This window comes from Acanthisitta chloris, unplaced genomic scaffold (genome assembly GCF_000695815.1).
Source record: "Acanthisitta chloris isolate BGI_N310 unplaced genomic scaffold, ASM69581v1 scaffold8612, whole genome shotgun sequence".
Lineage (NCBI taxonomy): Eukaryota > Metazoa > Chordata > Aves > Passeriformes > Acanthisittidae > Acanthisitta > Acanthisitta chloris.
In genome coordinates, this window is record NW_008660969.1 from 63,187 (window position 1) to 79,346 (window position 16,160).

Here is a 16,160-nt window from a genome sequence, read left to right on the forward strand (position 1 = left end):
GCGGCAGAAAACTGTTTACGCTGCGCTGCCATTAATACTAATATTGTTACAGACCCAACAGAAGGAAATCTGAAGTTATGATGAACTTAGTTCTTTAAAATGTATGATCTAGTTCCGCACAAAATCAAACGCTGTAGTCCCATATGTACAGTGTCACATAAGGTGTAGCTGTCCATGTGCCTTTAGCACTGTTACACCATTCTTAAATTATGAAAACCAAGTCATCATCAGAACTGGGAATTTATGTCAGCAGAATGATAATTAAATGGTGTCATATCCAGTATTTAATTGCTTTCCAGTATTAAGAAGCAAACTTTTAAATACTGGGAAGTATGTCAGATTTTCAAGTTTTAGCAATCCTCAGATATTTGATCTGTGATAATTAATATGACTGTGTGTTTCTGAGGATGATGTGTGTGTTTAGGTTGCACTGTTTATTAAATTACCATTATCTTTCAAAAGATGGAGGAGTCCTGGTGTCACTCTTGTCACTAGTATCTTCAGTTGCACTTCATCTATTTCATACCTGGTTTTTTGAAAGGCAGACTTAACCGATAATTTTTTTACCTTAACTAACAGATGCTGGAAGTACGTCTGCTATATGAAATAAATGATATTGAAACTCCAGACGGTGAGCAGGTGCCACCAGTGCCAACTCCAGGCACAGGTTCCAATCCTCAATCCATTGTTTCCCAGTCTCATCCATCTACTAGTAGCAGTTCGTCTGATGGACTTCGTGATAATGTCCCATGTTTAAAGTAGGTATATTCTGTTACACTTCTGAGTATGAAACTTTACAGGAATATGTGATTCAAATATATATACTTCGTTATTATTATCATTGCTGGTGAAAATGTGCTATTTCCTAGAGCAACATTTTCCAAATATTTGCAAGTTGAGCTCTGTTTAAGAAACAACTATAGCAATCTTAGTTTCTTTAAAATTCATTAAGCTGATTTTTGAAAAGCAGACAATCCTTACCTTACGATTTGCGTGTTTTAGGAAAATTAGGCATAGGTGTTAGTATAGTTCTAGAAAATGTTTTAGAGCAAACATTTGTCAATAGCAGCGATTTAGTCACTTTGATATCTCATTGTCCGTAGAATTGAATAGGAAACTTGATGCTTTGTGGCTCTCCTTAACCTTAGGCCAAGTATGTCTGAATATATTTCATCTGTTACTTTTCCAGAGCCTTAGGTTTTTAGAGCCAAATCAAAAGTGGTAAAAAATCTTACAAATAGCTAGCTGAATGGTAACTCTTTTGTTTTAGAATTATTTTTTTTTGGTAACCCCTCAGGGGAACTACTTGGTATTTTGGAAACAGAAATAAATAAATGTCCCATTGTCATGGATCTTCACTTTGCATGATGCCTCATAGTGCTCACAATGAAGGTCTTTGGCCAGTTTTTAGATCTTTTTTAACTGGGATAATTTTTTTCTGTAAACTTCTTTGTGTGAGCTTTTACTCCTTCTAGAAATTAAAAGAAGACAATCTTGTAGGGTTTTGTAACTCTTCTAGAGGAGTGCATTTGAGATGTCTGGGCCATCACCTGTTTCTGATAGAATGCAAGAAATATGAATGTCTTGCGGATACAAAATTCAGTATGTACTTTTTGTTGCCTGAAGTTTTAAGGCCCCAACTTGGATTTTAATTTTTTGAGCCTATCCATCCAGAAAATAACTAATTCTGATGGGCTTGCTCTATCTGGATGAGAGTTTTCCTGTCATATTGATTGCACTGAGTTGCAGAAGTGTGTTTCTAAAGAAAACTGGACTGAGTAGAAAAGGTAGAAAATTCTTACGTAAAATATTGACAAACCAAAAATGCCTCAATGTAAATGAATGGGTGAAAGAAGAGGAATTTGGGAAACAGAGGAGTTTGTTCTACGTAACTTTTATCCCCCCCTTAAAAAATTAAAGACCTAATGCTTTCTGTTGGACATCAGTAAGTTTGTCAGCATACAAACAAAATCTTTCCAGGAGCTTCAATTCCCACACACTCAGGTTGATTGCATACAACTGGTCTACCATTACAATAACTTACTTAATTTCATTTTCCTTCTACAAAATCATCAGTTTTTTGTTTGCATTTGTCTCAATACATTGTGCTTTCGTTTCCCTTTTCAGTATGTTTTTATTCCACAAGCACCTCTCACCCCATTCCATTCTCCAAATCAGAGTTCTTTTGGGAACTCTGAAAAACAATGGGTAACACATTTTTTAGACACTGACTGAACACCTTTATTCAAGGCAATAAGCATATTATCACTATTATGCCTTGCTCTGAAGATGTGAAAAAGTAAGTATTTGTGATCATTGTTCAATTAATTTTCAATTAAGCAGTGAATCAAAAGGGCCCCTAAAGAAATGAATGATCAGTTTCAATGTGGGTTTTTCTTCTGGTTGCTTTTATGTATTTGTGATCATACTTCTTACAATTTTCCAACTTTAGGAAGGCCACTGTGATAGAATTTATTGAACTCTGAGCCCATAAGGAAAAATTGGAGACTACAGGGTGGCATAAAAAGACACCATGTTTTGTTTGCTTTGCAGAGTTAAAAATTCTCCTCTTAAGCAGTCTCCTGGCTACCAAATTGAGCTAGTTATCCAGCTAGTGTGGGTGAGTGGAGAACCTCCTCAACAGATAACCAGCTTAGCAGTCAACTCAGCGTATGGCCTGTAAGTATATTCTACACAGTCTTTTTTCATTACTCTGTCGAAGGGGGTTAAAATTGTCCATTAATCATTCTCTTTGTGTGTTCACATGAGCTGCACAGCAACACAGTCTCTTGTGCTTACAAGATAATTCCTTTTGGGTCATGGCAGATCCTGATGATGCTAACAGCTGAAGCAAATCAGCATCACTCTCGCTCACTTGGCACTGTACAGCCAAGAGTTTAAGGCCGTCAGATAGTAAAATGACAATGATCTGTTCTACTCAGTGTCTTATTTTTACAAGAGAACAATTAAGCAATACTGTATTGTAGAATAGTAATTTATAAATATGTGCAATCTAGGATAATTTGTAAAAACTAGGAAGCCTTAAAATGCTGGACAGTAGCAAATATTGATACAAAACTTTACTGATATTTAATTACCACTGTCTTTCCTTCCACTTCTCTTTTTCCAGAGTAGTTTTTGGAAACTGTAATGGCATTGCCATGGTTGATTACCTCCAGAAGACAGTGCTGTTGAATCTAGGCACTATTGAACTGTATGGCTCCAATGATCCTTATCGCAGGGAGCCACGTTCTCCCCGAAAAGCTCGGCAACCATCTGGAGGTGAGTAACCCAAAATGTGTTTTAACCTTAGAAGAAAGGCAGAGTTGGTTATCTAGTCTATTAGTGTATTTTCTTTGAATACAATGGTAATTTTCTCCACTGCGGTTTCATCCTTTCTTCTTGATCTGTCCCTAAATGTCACAATTGCAGGTTTGTTAATTCATGTTTGCTTAAAAATTGTTGCTTAGTGGAATCTACTGATACTTGAGATCATTGCTTATTTTTTCAGGGTAATAGATGATTTAAAAAAAAGCTAATTGGAAAATTGTGTGAATATATACAAGTATAAATGTTCAATGCATTTATGCAGTTTACAAGAATATAACACAGCATGAAGAATTATAACTACTTTCATATTTCTGATAAAGGTAGTACCCATATCATGTGCTGGTGTAAACCCATTAATGTTGCAGATCGCCAGTGTGTCTGCTGGGATCTTTAGCTTCCTGTTTCAAACTTTGACTAGAAATGTCCCTGATAACCTAAAGCATGTTGTGTTGTTTATGCTGTTATGTTATGCTTGAGAGGAAGCCTTTCATTTAAATGAACCAAATAAGCTTCCAAATACAAACTGGCAAAATAAATCTGTCTTTGAAACAAAAACAAACAATAAAAAAACGGACTTTGATTTAAAAATAAGAAGTGTTCTTTTTTTGGCTGAGGAGGAAAGTGACTTTTAAGTCAAAATTTCAAGCTTTTTGTTGCCAAAACAAAAATTTAGTATTTTAAAATTTTCTTCTCCTTGATGTGTCATGGATTCTCCTAACCTATTTTGGAAGACAGCTAAATACAGAATGACAAACAGTGTCACTGCTGCCCCAAATGATTATTTTTTGATAGGAAATAAACTGTTCAAAAAAACCCCTTCTTCATGCTTTAATATTGATTTCTGTAAAAGGTTCAGAATAAAGTCCTGGTAAGTTCTTTAAGTAATATTTTCTTCAAATTGAAGTGAGTGTTCAAAGATGTGTATTAGTAAATGGTTGGTTTGAAAAAGATTCAGTTAGCACCGGTCAGCTTATTTCAGCTGAGGAAACTGATCTGAAGTTTGTCATTATAGAGCAGAACACAGAGTTTTTATCCTGTCAGGTAAAATATTTGCTTTCTATGAACTTATAAAATTACTTTGAGAGAGAGAACTTTACTGGTTGACTGTATTAATTTGTCTTGGGAGTAAAGGACTTAAATTCTGCTTCAAGCATTTAGATTATAAACAGCCTTTTTGAGCATTGAATATCACTTGCTTTGTTTTCTTAGTTTTTGTTATTTTAATGTATTGGATCCACATAACTGTGTGTTTCAGCTGTGTCTCAGATGTTCATGATTAAAGTCCTTTTTGCTCATGAATGTAGCTGTTACATGAAATCATATTTTTTTTCATCTTAACTTCTAATACTAACAGTCTGCATGGCAAGAGCACTTTAAAAACCTGGTTGTACAACTTACTGGGCTGGCTTTTCTGTCTGAAGTGTACTGTTAGTATCTCCGTCTTTCCTTTTCTCATTGCTTCATAAAGGTATGCTGACTGTGGCTTCTTGCATGTGCGGCCTTTCTAACTTATATTCAGAGTCTGTGAAAAAGCTTCGCACCTCTTATATAAGTAAGTCATCTCATGACATTCAAATGTTTTTGAACATCTGAATTTGATTTTTCAATTTCTTCACTCACCATAAATATCTCTTAGTCCATTTTAACTAATTGCTTTACTTTTAGAAACCGATTTTAATCCATCACACATCTATTGTATTTCCTGTTCATGATATCTTTAAAAGAAACGTGAAGGAAAAAAGCAACTGTAACAGTCTGTATTTTGTGTTTTTAAATAAATACCAAAATCAGAAGGAGATCCTATCTCAGAAGTTACAGATGTTTACAGGCGCAAGATCTTACTCACAAATTTAGTGTTGTTTTACTAGAAGCTTCCCTTGCTTGGTTCCCTTTCTGGCAGCAAGGGCTTCAGAACTCTAGAGTTAGAGGATTACTAGTGTTAAGAATAATAAACATTGTGACAAACCATGATTTGTCAACTAAAATGAAAATTTACTTCTACAAAGATGTTGTTCATAGGGATTTAAGAGTGGAGGTGTTGGTGTATTGCAGAGCCCTGTGTGGTTTCCAAGCAGTTTTGGATTTCAGGTATCTGTGTGAGGGAGGTAGCCCATCAGAACCATGATTTGCCTGAGAGATTATATGACTTATGAAATCATTCACAGCATCCAAGAACTTGGAGAACGTAAAGCTTATTTTTCTAAAACCGTAACATTGTTCCTTTCCCTAGGATGCCTTTCTCCAGCCCCTGGGTAGAGGTAGGTAATATCACCCCATTTTTAAAATGAAGTAGAATAGGATAAAACTAAGCTACAGGAAGAATGGAGTTAAAACAAACAAAAAACCAACAAAAACCAAACAACCAGAATTTGAAATCATGGTCCAATTCTTAGTTGTGCTATTTTTTCCCCCAACAAGCAAAAAGAAATACATTTCATAGGGCAGTCCCCATAGCCAAATACTGCTTTCTCTACAGTCTTTCATCCTCTGCTGACAAGGTAGAAAGGGAGCTAGGCATAAAAGAACTGCCTCCACCTTATGATGATCCAGAACTGAAAACCAGGATCTAGCACTGATTGATTGTTTTGAAGAGAAGCAAAAGAAATCCCAGAACTAGTTTCTGAAACCAGAGGTTCTAAAGCTAAATTTACCTGGACCATTTTATTTAGGAATAGATTAAAGCAAGTTTTGTACAAGAGTTAATTTCTCAAGCATGTGGTTCTTTCTGTCTGTCATTGTGACCATGTCTTGATTAGCTGAAGCTACAGTCTTTTTTAAAACTGAAAACTATTTCCCTATTTATTTAATATTTCTCATTATTTGTAGTACTTTCAATGTATGTGACTTCAATAATTTAAATAATAAAGTATTATTGCTGTATAATTTTTCACAAATAGTAAGTCTTAACATTTAAGCACTACCCTTTATTATAGGATTGGAAGTATAAGAGATAGAACACTTAGATTTTGCATTCACCCTTTCTTGGACATCAATGACTGCATTTAGTGTTTGTAAAAATGCAAGGAACTTATGCTTCCTTGGTTTTATTTTAAAAGACATGCCTTTGTTGAGTTCATTATCTTGACAAAATTTGAATTTTAATACTTCAAAATTATTTTTTTATGCATAAGACTTTTTCCACTGCTGTACAACTCTAATAATCATCAGGGAGTATTAGTACTTAATTTGCAAATCTTCCTGGAAAAAGTGCATGTCTGTGTAATGCAGTTGTCTTAGAGAAACTGAATATATTTTGATTCTTTGAGACAGCAGTGTATTTAGGGAAAAAAAATTCACACTACCCTATACATGCATTCAGTTCAGACAAGTTCTTAGTTAGTTACATTAAATTCACATTCAGGCAGCATGCAACAGAGCAGCATACTGCTATTGTACATAGTGTCCCAAATTTGGCTGATCTGAAAACTATTTCAGTATGGGAGGGGTGAGTAGGAAAACATTATTCTCTGTTATTCAGCCCCTTCCAAAAAAGGCAGAAAGGATTGGTCCTTCCTCAATAGGAACTCTGCTTTCTCGATGTTTCATCTTAAAATGTCAATTGAATAGTTTGTTAGCCTCTGTAATGTATTTACGATTTAGTTAATGGTGTGTCCTTAATCAACCAACTGAAAATTTTCAAAGACGTTTTTAAAAAAAAATTCATAGAGTTACATATCTTCTAAAATATGAATGGAAATGCGAGATTTTTTCCCGTCACTTGTGTTGCAAGAATATGATGTATGTTTCTGTCATCTTATTTTTTCTACTCAGAGAAGAAATTCAGATTCCCGTCTTAAAGCAGCATCTATTTAGAGACAAGGCTCTCTACACTAGCTAGACTGTAAACTGTCATTTCAGGCTAGCTCTACAGATACAAGCTCCCAGTTGGGATCGTGTTTTGGAATTTATCAGTGATTCATACCAGGTATATTACTCACATGTTTTGGGTGGCAATTTATAGTTTGTGGAGCATGCAGTGTATGTGTTTTGTTAAGGCCTGCTAGACAGTGTCATCAGGTGCTTGTCATGGTTATTACAAAGCTAGTTTTAGTTGTAATTTTTAATTAGGCTGGTTTGTAGTGAAGTTGTAGGTTCTTTGGAAACATGTCTCCCTAAAGCTTGTGTGAAAAACTGACAAAAGTCCCATGAAACTACTTTATACATCATTTCAGCTGTAATTCTAGGAAGTTTTTGATGCAGCATGGTATGGACACCTCTCTCACCAGAGAACTTCTCCAGAGCTGTCTTACTGCCAGTGCTTCTATCAGGATACTTTGGGTTTTAAGATGAGCAGCAATAGATATTTTGACACCAGTTTCTTCTTCTCACTGGTCATGGACAAACCCTGTTAGCTTGTAGACTTAAGTGAGATCATTCTTGGTGTTCTCAGTTATAGTTTAATTATTAACACAGTCATGGGTAAAATTACTTTTCATCTATTCCTGTTCTTTCTCTCTTAAATAATAGCAGTGATGGCTATGATCAGATTTTCAAGGTTTATGTGCCATAATGGTTGTCATAATACACACTTATTCTTTCATGGAATAAATCTTATCTAATGCATAAAATTAGTGCCTAGGTGTCGAGGGAGTGTTTTGTGGTTTTTTTTGGATCAGTTGGTCAGAGTTATTAATTAAGATATGTTAATCAAGCCATAGCCTCAAGTCTTCTTACAAAGAAATCAAGCATGCAGGTGTGTGACTTCATTCTTGGCTAAACACTATTCCTGTCAGTTCATGAGTTTTCATAGGAGAACTAGTGCAAGAAGATAAACTCTTCTTTAAAGTAAAGAATTAAAATATTTACAGAAAGGAGGAAATGAAGTTCCTGAATGGTGTTTTGGGATTTGTTCATTTTGGCTCCTGAAGGAGCAACTACTTCCAAGAAAGAGCACAGCACATGTTTATCCTCCCAGCACTCTTACTATCTAAAACTTCTATTGCATGTTGTCAGAGCAGCATCAGGATTTTTGTAAAATCATTTTACACAACCCTGTCAAAACATTTAGATTCCCATGTGTGTTTAAAACTCTGGTACTTTAAGAGATTTGATCATACTTGGAGAATATGTACCATGATTATCCCATAGTGTTCATTGATTTACTGCTACATACATTTCTTTTCTTTCTCCCGTGTAGTGGAAATATTAACATCCACCTGGAATTTAAATTGGTTCCTGGACTGTTAAGCATAGGCTCTAACAAAGCCCTAAGGTCGTTTGACAATGCAGTGTCAATTCTAGTCATTGACTTCTGAGGTTCAAGCTGCACATGCTCTTAGTAATCTCAAAAAATAATAATTTTGATAAATGAAACCCATGAATGCAACATACTCTCAATGTGTTCCATATTGATATGATATTTCAGGAGAATATTTTTTCCTTTAAACTATTGCCTTCTGGTTTAGTGTTTGGAAACTTTAAAGCTTTTATAGAAGAATAGAGATGGGTTTATATTTTTTGTTTGTTAACAGCTATGTACAGATGCACTTGTGCATCTGTAGTGTCCAGCTGTATAGACAGGTTTTCCATGTGATGCCTTTGTTGCCTTAGCCATTGCCATTACACCTCTCAGACCTTTTGACTGTTGGAAATATTTGTGTGCATGCAAAACCCGTTACTTTTAACAAATATTTCATAGCTGTTACTGTTAAATATTACATGCTTGTTTGCCTTTGTATCACATCATGAAATTTCTGAAGGAAAATTTTATGATACAAACCTGAAGATGCATTTCTAACCTTAAAATATCAATGAAGTTCACTTTTTTTAATTGTGGGTAGCCTTGACAGCACTTTCTTGTCAGAAAGGGAAAAAAATAGAAAACTTTTTGGTATACTTCTAGTTAGTGCTATGAAGTAATACTTAGGACCCTTATGAGGCAACTGCCATGTTTAGCATCTGATTGTGTACTACTAGGCTTTATTTCTTTTACTGGAATGAAAGGAATTGTTTTTCAGATGTTAAATTACTGCAGTTATTCAAATTATCAGATTTGATGATGTAAGAATTATAGCAGCATTCTCCATATAAGGCAGAACACCTTCATAAGCACCCTAAGACCTGAATTCTGTAAGTGACATCAATAAGGATTTTTTTCTGGAAAGTGAACTTGGCAATGCAAATTGGCAAGTACACAGCATATCACTGTAACAGTGGGAAAGTAGTTTGCAAAAAGGCACTGTAGTTTCACACATCATGTGTTTGTAGTCCTCAAAATGCTCTTTCATCTCATTTTCTTTTGCAATTGCGTTTTTAATATAACTTTGATTTATTTTTTTTTCAAAACAAATTAGGTTTGTACCTAATATGTCTATCTATAGTTTGTAAGTAATTAGGTGTTCTGATAAGTCTCTTGCTGAAAATACTGTGCTTTTCACAGAAATTTAATGAGGGAGTATATTTTGCAAAGAAAACTTTAGTAGGAAGAAGTGACTCTACAGTCACTGTGGGTAATGTAAAAAAATAAGGTAATATGTAACAAATTCTATCACAACTGACTTGTTTGTATCTAGTAAGAAATGAAATTCCTAACTGCAGTGGAAGTAAGAATAAAGCAGTGGCTCTATTTATAATACACTGGTTTTGTTTCATCAGGTCTCTGTGATATTAATGAAGGTACAGTGGTGCCAGAAGACCGCTGCAAGTCACCCACATCAGGTAATCATAACTTTATCTTCAGCTTCTTACTGTCCTGGGTGGCAGCATGTATTAAGTCAACACTTACTAGTTAAGTAATTATATAAAACCTATTGTCCTTTCACAAAAGATTTGAGCTGTCATAAATTTTGCTTTGTTGCACAACTGGGTTTTTAAAATGAGGCTGATTTAAGAGATGCAATAGGAATCAGTCATAAAGATGAGTGAAGAGAGATAGAAGCTGAAATATTTATGCCTCGGGGAACATACTGCACATTGGAATTTTGAAGCATTGACAAGAGATGCACAAATTCCTGTAATAGTTCATGTGATGGTGTTTCAGAGCCCTCAAAAGTGGTAAAGATTATTTCTGTAAAATGTACAAGTTTACTTCTGCTTCTTCAGAAACTGGTATCCTAGCAAAGTAAGAGTTCCCTAAGTAATACTCTTCCTCTCCCCCCATTTATTTTTCAGTTGCTGCTAATGTATGTGACTTTAAAATTAAAGATTCCGTATATAATACTATTGAATATTTTATTTAGTATTGGCTAGTTGGGGCTATAGCCCTGTAAATACTTAATAGTGCATATCAATATGTAGTATTAGAGGTGTATATTTCTTGTAGTTGCTAAAAATTGTCACTTCACATACTACTCAGAGCTTTTAAAGATGTTATTTTGTTTCATTCAAAGCTTTACTCAAAAGTAAAAGTAAAGGACTAAACTGCAGGTTGAAATCAAGTATGTAAAGTAACATGTGCAAAGCAGTGCAAGAAGGTAATCCAAGATGGAAATCTAAAGATAGATTCCTTTTCTGTTATAGCCTGTATCTTTCAAAGCCAAGTGGAAAGCATAACAAAACAAAATATACTGTTTGTAGCTCTAGTAGAAATTTTAACATAAATTTTAATTTCTGATTTGACAACTCCTGTCTTTTGATGTTAATTTTAAGTTGTGCAAAACTCTTGTCTAGATCTATCAATGTCATTTTTTGTTTTGCTATGTCTTAGAGTAAATTGGATTTATTTATAATTAAAGCAAAACTTGGCTGAGAATTTTAATTAAAAGTCCTAACCAAAGATGTTATTTCATGACAAGCCTGTATATTGTTAAGTATTGACAGGCTGAAGTCCTCAACTTCAGCATCATTTCTAATGAAAGCATTTTTGTGGTGTTTAGAATAAAGTGCATCTTCCCTATTGCGTTCCACCAATGTATGTAAACAATTTGCTGTGCAGTGCTGCAGTTGCAGTAAATCTCTTTCTCTGTCAAGACTGAGGATAATTATCAGTGTTCCTAAGGCATTTGAATTTGACCCACTTAAAAAGTCCAGGCTAAGTCTTGTTTCTGGTAGACTGCTGTAAAATGTGTACAATGAGCAGCTAAAGAATTGTAACCATTAATGTGTGTCCTTTTTTCCCCCTTGCTCCAGCGTCACCCAAATGTCAGCCCAAACCACTTGCACTTAAAACACTCTGTAGTTTGAATTAGAGGGTTTCTTTCATAATTTGAAGTAGAGCAAAGCACTTCACCATTTCCACTAACAGTGCAATGAAGACAAGTCCAAAGATGAAAATCAAGGTTTATGGAAACCCTCTATTTTTTAAAATTTTCTTCCCCTCCTCTGTTTATATCCCTCCCTCCTGTCTGAGTTGTGTGAGCTGAAATAGGTTAAAAATTAATGAAATTTGGATTTTTCTTTAAGAGGATCAAATAACGAGACAACTTAGAATAGATAAATTCAAGTGTCCTAAAAGGAAGATGAATTAGATGGAAATTTGTAATCATGAAGGGATAAAATTCAATCTCCAATTTGAGATGTCTGAGGATTAGTATTTTAAAGTTAGTTCATTTTAGAATAAATTCTAGAAGATTGGAAAACTGAGTTTCTGTGGAGTTTTCCTTTTGAAAAAAAAATACGGAGGGAGACACCTCCCTGATAAAGAAATCAGTTAGTGATGTTTTGAAGAGAGAAGAACTACAATTTCTTAGCTTTGGTTTAAGTTTTTTATCTTTTCTGAGCAACAGTGCAAAACAGGAAAGAAGCTTGAAAATGCCACTTAGTTTTCAGAGCTAAAAGAGGACATTTTTGAGACATCAGCTACACAGTATTGGTGAGATTGAGAAGCAGGATGGAGGCTAGATTTAAATACACTTTTTCCAGTCTAGAGGCTTTCAAGAGGAAAATACACGAACACAAAATGTTTGCACATTACTAGCTTTAAGATTGGAGGATAGGATTGGCAATTAAGTGCCTTATTGGTTTTGATGGTTACAATATGATCTGTAAAACAGACCAGTCACTGTTTGGACTGAAGTCTGCATTTGCTGAAATGATCTAAATCTTCTACTTTTCCATGTCCAAGTTAAGAGAAGTGGAAGCTAATTTCCATTACACTTCCTCCAGTGGGTGGTTACATAGCTGAGAGAACTGCAAAAGGGTCTGACTGCCCATGCAAGTTAGAGTATCCTACAGTTTCAGTAACACAGAACTGCAGAAATACTGTGAAAATGCAAGAGAAATAGTAACATTATCTCCTGCTTTTCCTATAGAAGTCAAACAGTAATATGCTTAGGCTTCAGGGGGATTTATTTGATCCATAAAACATTATATAGCATTGTAGACTGTCAAGTTTTTGTCTTCATGAGTGCCACAGTTTTTGCATTCTATTCTTATTTTACACTTCCATAACACAAAATCCAACTAAATTTGGAAATTTTTAGTTGAATTATGTTTAATTTCCTGGCAATGTTTTAATTTTATGACAATGGTAAGCCTGAATTTGTGGTCTGTAGCCACCACTGGTTTTTTCAGTGTTAGGGGTGCAGAAAAGTCCCAAGCGGCAGCATTGGCTCAGAGTTGTCTGGACAATAGCTAAAGAGTTGTTGCCCAACAGTGACTTACTGCATTGGAAAAAAACCAAATGGATTTATGGAACTTGAGTTTGTTACAGCAGTGTTTTGTGAATTACAATTTAGATTAAGCTTTGTGTCTGGAGTCGTGATTAGTACAGCCAGTTAGTTATTCAATGTAAACATTTATGTAATGAGGGAAATATTTCTAGCAATAAACTTGCTGCAATGTGCAACGCTGTACCTTGCATTATCATTTTTGTGGTTAGTCTTAATGTGGCAGAATTCTTGTCATACCAAAATAATTAGGACTTTATAGTATCCAGTACAGCTACAGGTAATACCAGTATCAGTATTTGATATTTTAATACACCTTTCTATCTTCATTAAACTCAAAGCTCGTTTTAATACATTGATTTTGTGTCAAAGATATATCCATTTCATTCACGTCAAATGTATATCCATTTCATTCTGTCTCCACTTGTAGGTTCTGGTTCACCAAACAATTCTGATGATGAACAAAAAATGAATAATTTTATAGAAAAGGGTACAGTATTTTTCTTTTCTCTAGTCTTATTTTTCTTCAGTTCACCTTTTGATACACTTAGATTGATCTTTTTTATTGAAATATTATTTACAGTGAAGACCAAAAGCAGAAAGTTTTCCAAGATGGTAACCAATGACATAGGTAGGAACTAGAAAATTCTACTCTTTCTAATCCAGTGCCTCGCTCTATGCAACACTAACCCAGCAGCAAAAAAAAAAGCAAAATAACAGTCAAATTTCAATGCATTAAGTTATTAATTTTTCTTTATGCAAATTGGTAATTCTATACTAAATATACTGGGCACAATATTTTTTTAAAAAAATCAAGGATATTGGTGGTTTAAATTCTCTGATTTTACTATTGCGCTTCTCTATTTTTCTAATTGGGTGAAATTCTAATACATAGTAAGAGTTCAGTCTATGCAAGTCACAACATTATTCCACTCTTTTTGCAAAGGTACATTCTCCTTGAGACCATGTGGCTCATACAATTTCTTTTCATGAGTTGTATTCATAGCCATGTGGTCAGATTCTTATACGACTACAGTCAAGAGAGAGGTGGTATCATGGTTTCATTTATTCATCTGGAAGAGAACTTGGCTGTATACATAAGTGTACCCCATTGGTATTCCAGAACTCTTTGTTTTGTGCATCCAACAGTAACTCAATACCCTATCAGCTCTAGACTTGTCTCGTAACAATTTGGCAACAAAATTGCCCTGGGATATGTTGTATGCAGGTAGATTGAACCCTTTTATGATTGGAATGAAATAACTCTGCTTCTGACAAGTGGGTCATTAAATAAGTGAAGGTGAGAGGCTGTATGATTAATTTTGGGGAAGGGATTCTTCTTACTTGGCTGGGATATGGTTACTTCCATTACAGAATCTTTGTGTTAATGGTTCATTTTGTTTTCTCTTAGTAAATTTGTATATCTTTGTAGGATGATTTAATTTTATCTCATCAGTCAGTTTAGGTTGAAATGACTTTATATAACTGTTTACTAAAAAAATATTTCATAGGTTCTGTGGAACCATAGGTTAAGACTAGGGAGGAAGAGATTTCTTTTCCTGCTGTCTCCCTGTGATTTTTCTGTTTGGCCATTTAACTTTTATCCTAAACCACTAATCCCTTTCATTGCAATTCAGTAATTGAGACAAATAATCATTCAAAACTCAGACAAATATGACAAAGCAAGAATATGCCCTATCTACAGTATTATGTTGAGCCCTTTATGCAGTGATACCAGAAATGGTAGGGAAGATGAGTTCTAAGGCAGCAGAAGCCTGAATATAGTTCAAGAAAGCAAATTGCTTATGTTGATACATCTGTAATTTTTAAAAAAAAGAGTATGTTTTACATGAGCATTAATATGTTCCCTTAAAAGAAATTTAGGGTAATTAGAACCTAATGTCTTCCAATGAGACAAACAACTCTTAATCTTGTGCATGTTGTATCAGTCTGTTGAAGCAATGTGTTCCCTTTTGTTGCTTCTGAACATAAGACGCCCTGTCTTGCGCAAAACACACCGAAAGCTTGACTCTGACCTCCTGTATGTTTTCCCCACGCTTTTTTCAAAAAGTTGTTAGAGCAATAATAAAACATGCTAATGACAATTCTATAGAGCTATTCACATCTGTTTCAGCTTGAAGCCTTTCAACTGAAAGTGTTGTGGATGTTTTTCACATGTAAAAAAAAGCAAAAACATTTATTTACAAATGTTGCATTCTTCAGAGTGTAAGTTATACTGTGATTTGTGTAACTTGCACAGCTTATTGGAAGTTGAAAGAGACTTAATTATTTCATCTGTGTGCTCTTAGTTCTGAGTGGTTTGATGCTGTGAACTGAATGTGGTTGTATCTCTGCTGTGTTTTCTATACTTTATCTGGCATGTTTACTTTAGCTCTTTCTGAACTTGCATTCTAAGCTCTTTCACATAAATAAAACATCTCTTCTGTGTTAATAGTTGCATGGTTTTGCATTTCATTGTTTTAAACTCAGTTGCCAGCTAAATGTGAATGCACAATGAGTTTTGTAAAATGTGTCACTGTGATTAACATCCCCATGCTGTATGAAACAAATTGCCATCAACTGTGTTCATATGGATGAATTTGATGTATGTAGCATAGTCGAGCTCTCTGCACTGGCACATAGTTCAGTCAGCTCAAGTTCTTTCCATTCTTTGTCAATGTGTGAAGTACCTGTCAAATGTTTCGTGAAACAGAAGGAGAATCATTTACATTGATAACTTCAGTTGCTATTAAAGTCACTTCTGTGTTTCTCACATGGGAACAGGGAGCAAGGGAATACTTCTAGCAAAGTGTGAATTAATTTCATCTAAGTGATAGGGCTGTAAGGTGGTAACGTAATACCCACAGTTAGAAATAGAAAGCCATTGTCAATTTAATTACTTTATTGAAACTAATATAGAGACAGTATAATTTCTACAGATTTCTATAATTAGTGACCGGATCAAACAAGGATGCTATGATTCACATTAAAGGGTCAAAAAACATAAAACTGAAAAAATAGCATAAGTATAACAGTATGTGCTTCATGTACCGACATTTTGATCAGGTCATCTTCTGGTTTTTTGCTAAATACTTAATTGTGAATATTCTGTGTGAAGGAATGCATAGTGACTTAAGTTCAAGACCTATTGTAAATATGTTGCTTTCAGGTCATGTTTCCCTTTTATTTGCGTTAAAGATGGACTTTGAAAAACTTATATTTACCTTGGAAATACTGATATATTTGACTTAACTAACCTTATTGTCATGGTTTAACCCCAGCCAG

At 34.6% G+C, this 16,160-nt stretch overlaps 1 protein-coding gene across 1 annotated transcript in view; it reads left to right on the forward strand.

The window, feature by feature from the left end:
* Positions 1-13,506, forward strand: part of LOC103797803 (syntaxin-binding protein 5) — a gene marked incomplete at its 3' end in the record, with an annotated part of 74,951 nt that extends 61,445 nt beyond the window's left edge. Inside the window, exons 15-20 of the mRNA XM_009070034.1 lie at positions 580-758; positions 2,554-2,679; positions 3,131-3,282; positions 9,925-9,987; positions 13,306-13,365; positions 13,459-13,506. Of these exons, the coding sequence (XP_009068282.1) occupies positions 580-758; positions 2,554-2,679; positions 3,131-3,282; positions 9,925-9,987; positions 13,306-13,365; positions 13,459-13,506 (628 nt within the window). The remainder of the gene's footprint in view (positions 1-579; positions 759-2,553; positions 2,680-3,130; positions 3,283-9,924; positions 9,988-13,305; positions 13,366-13,458) is intronic.
* Positions 13,507-16,160: the final 2,654 nt, after the last annotated feature.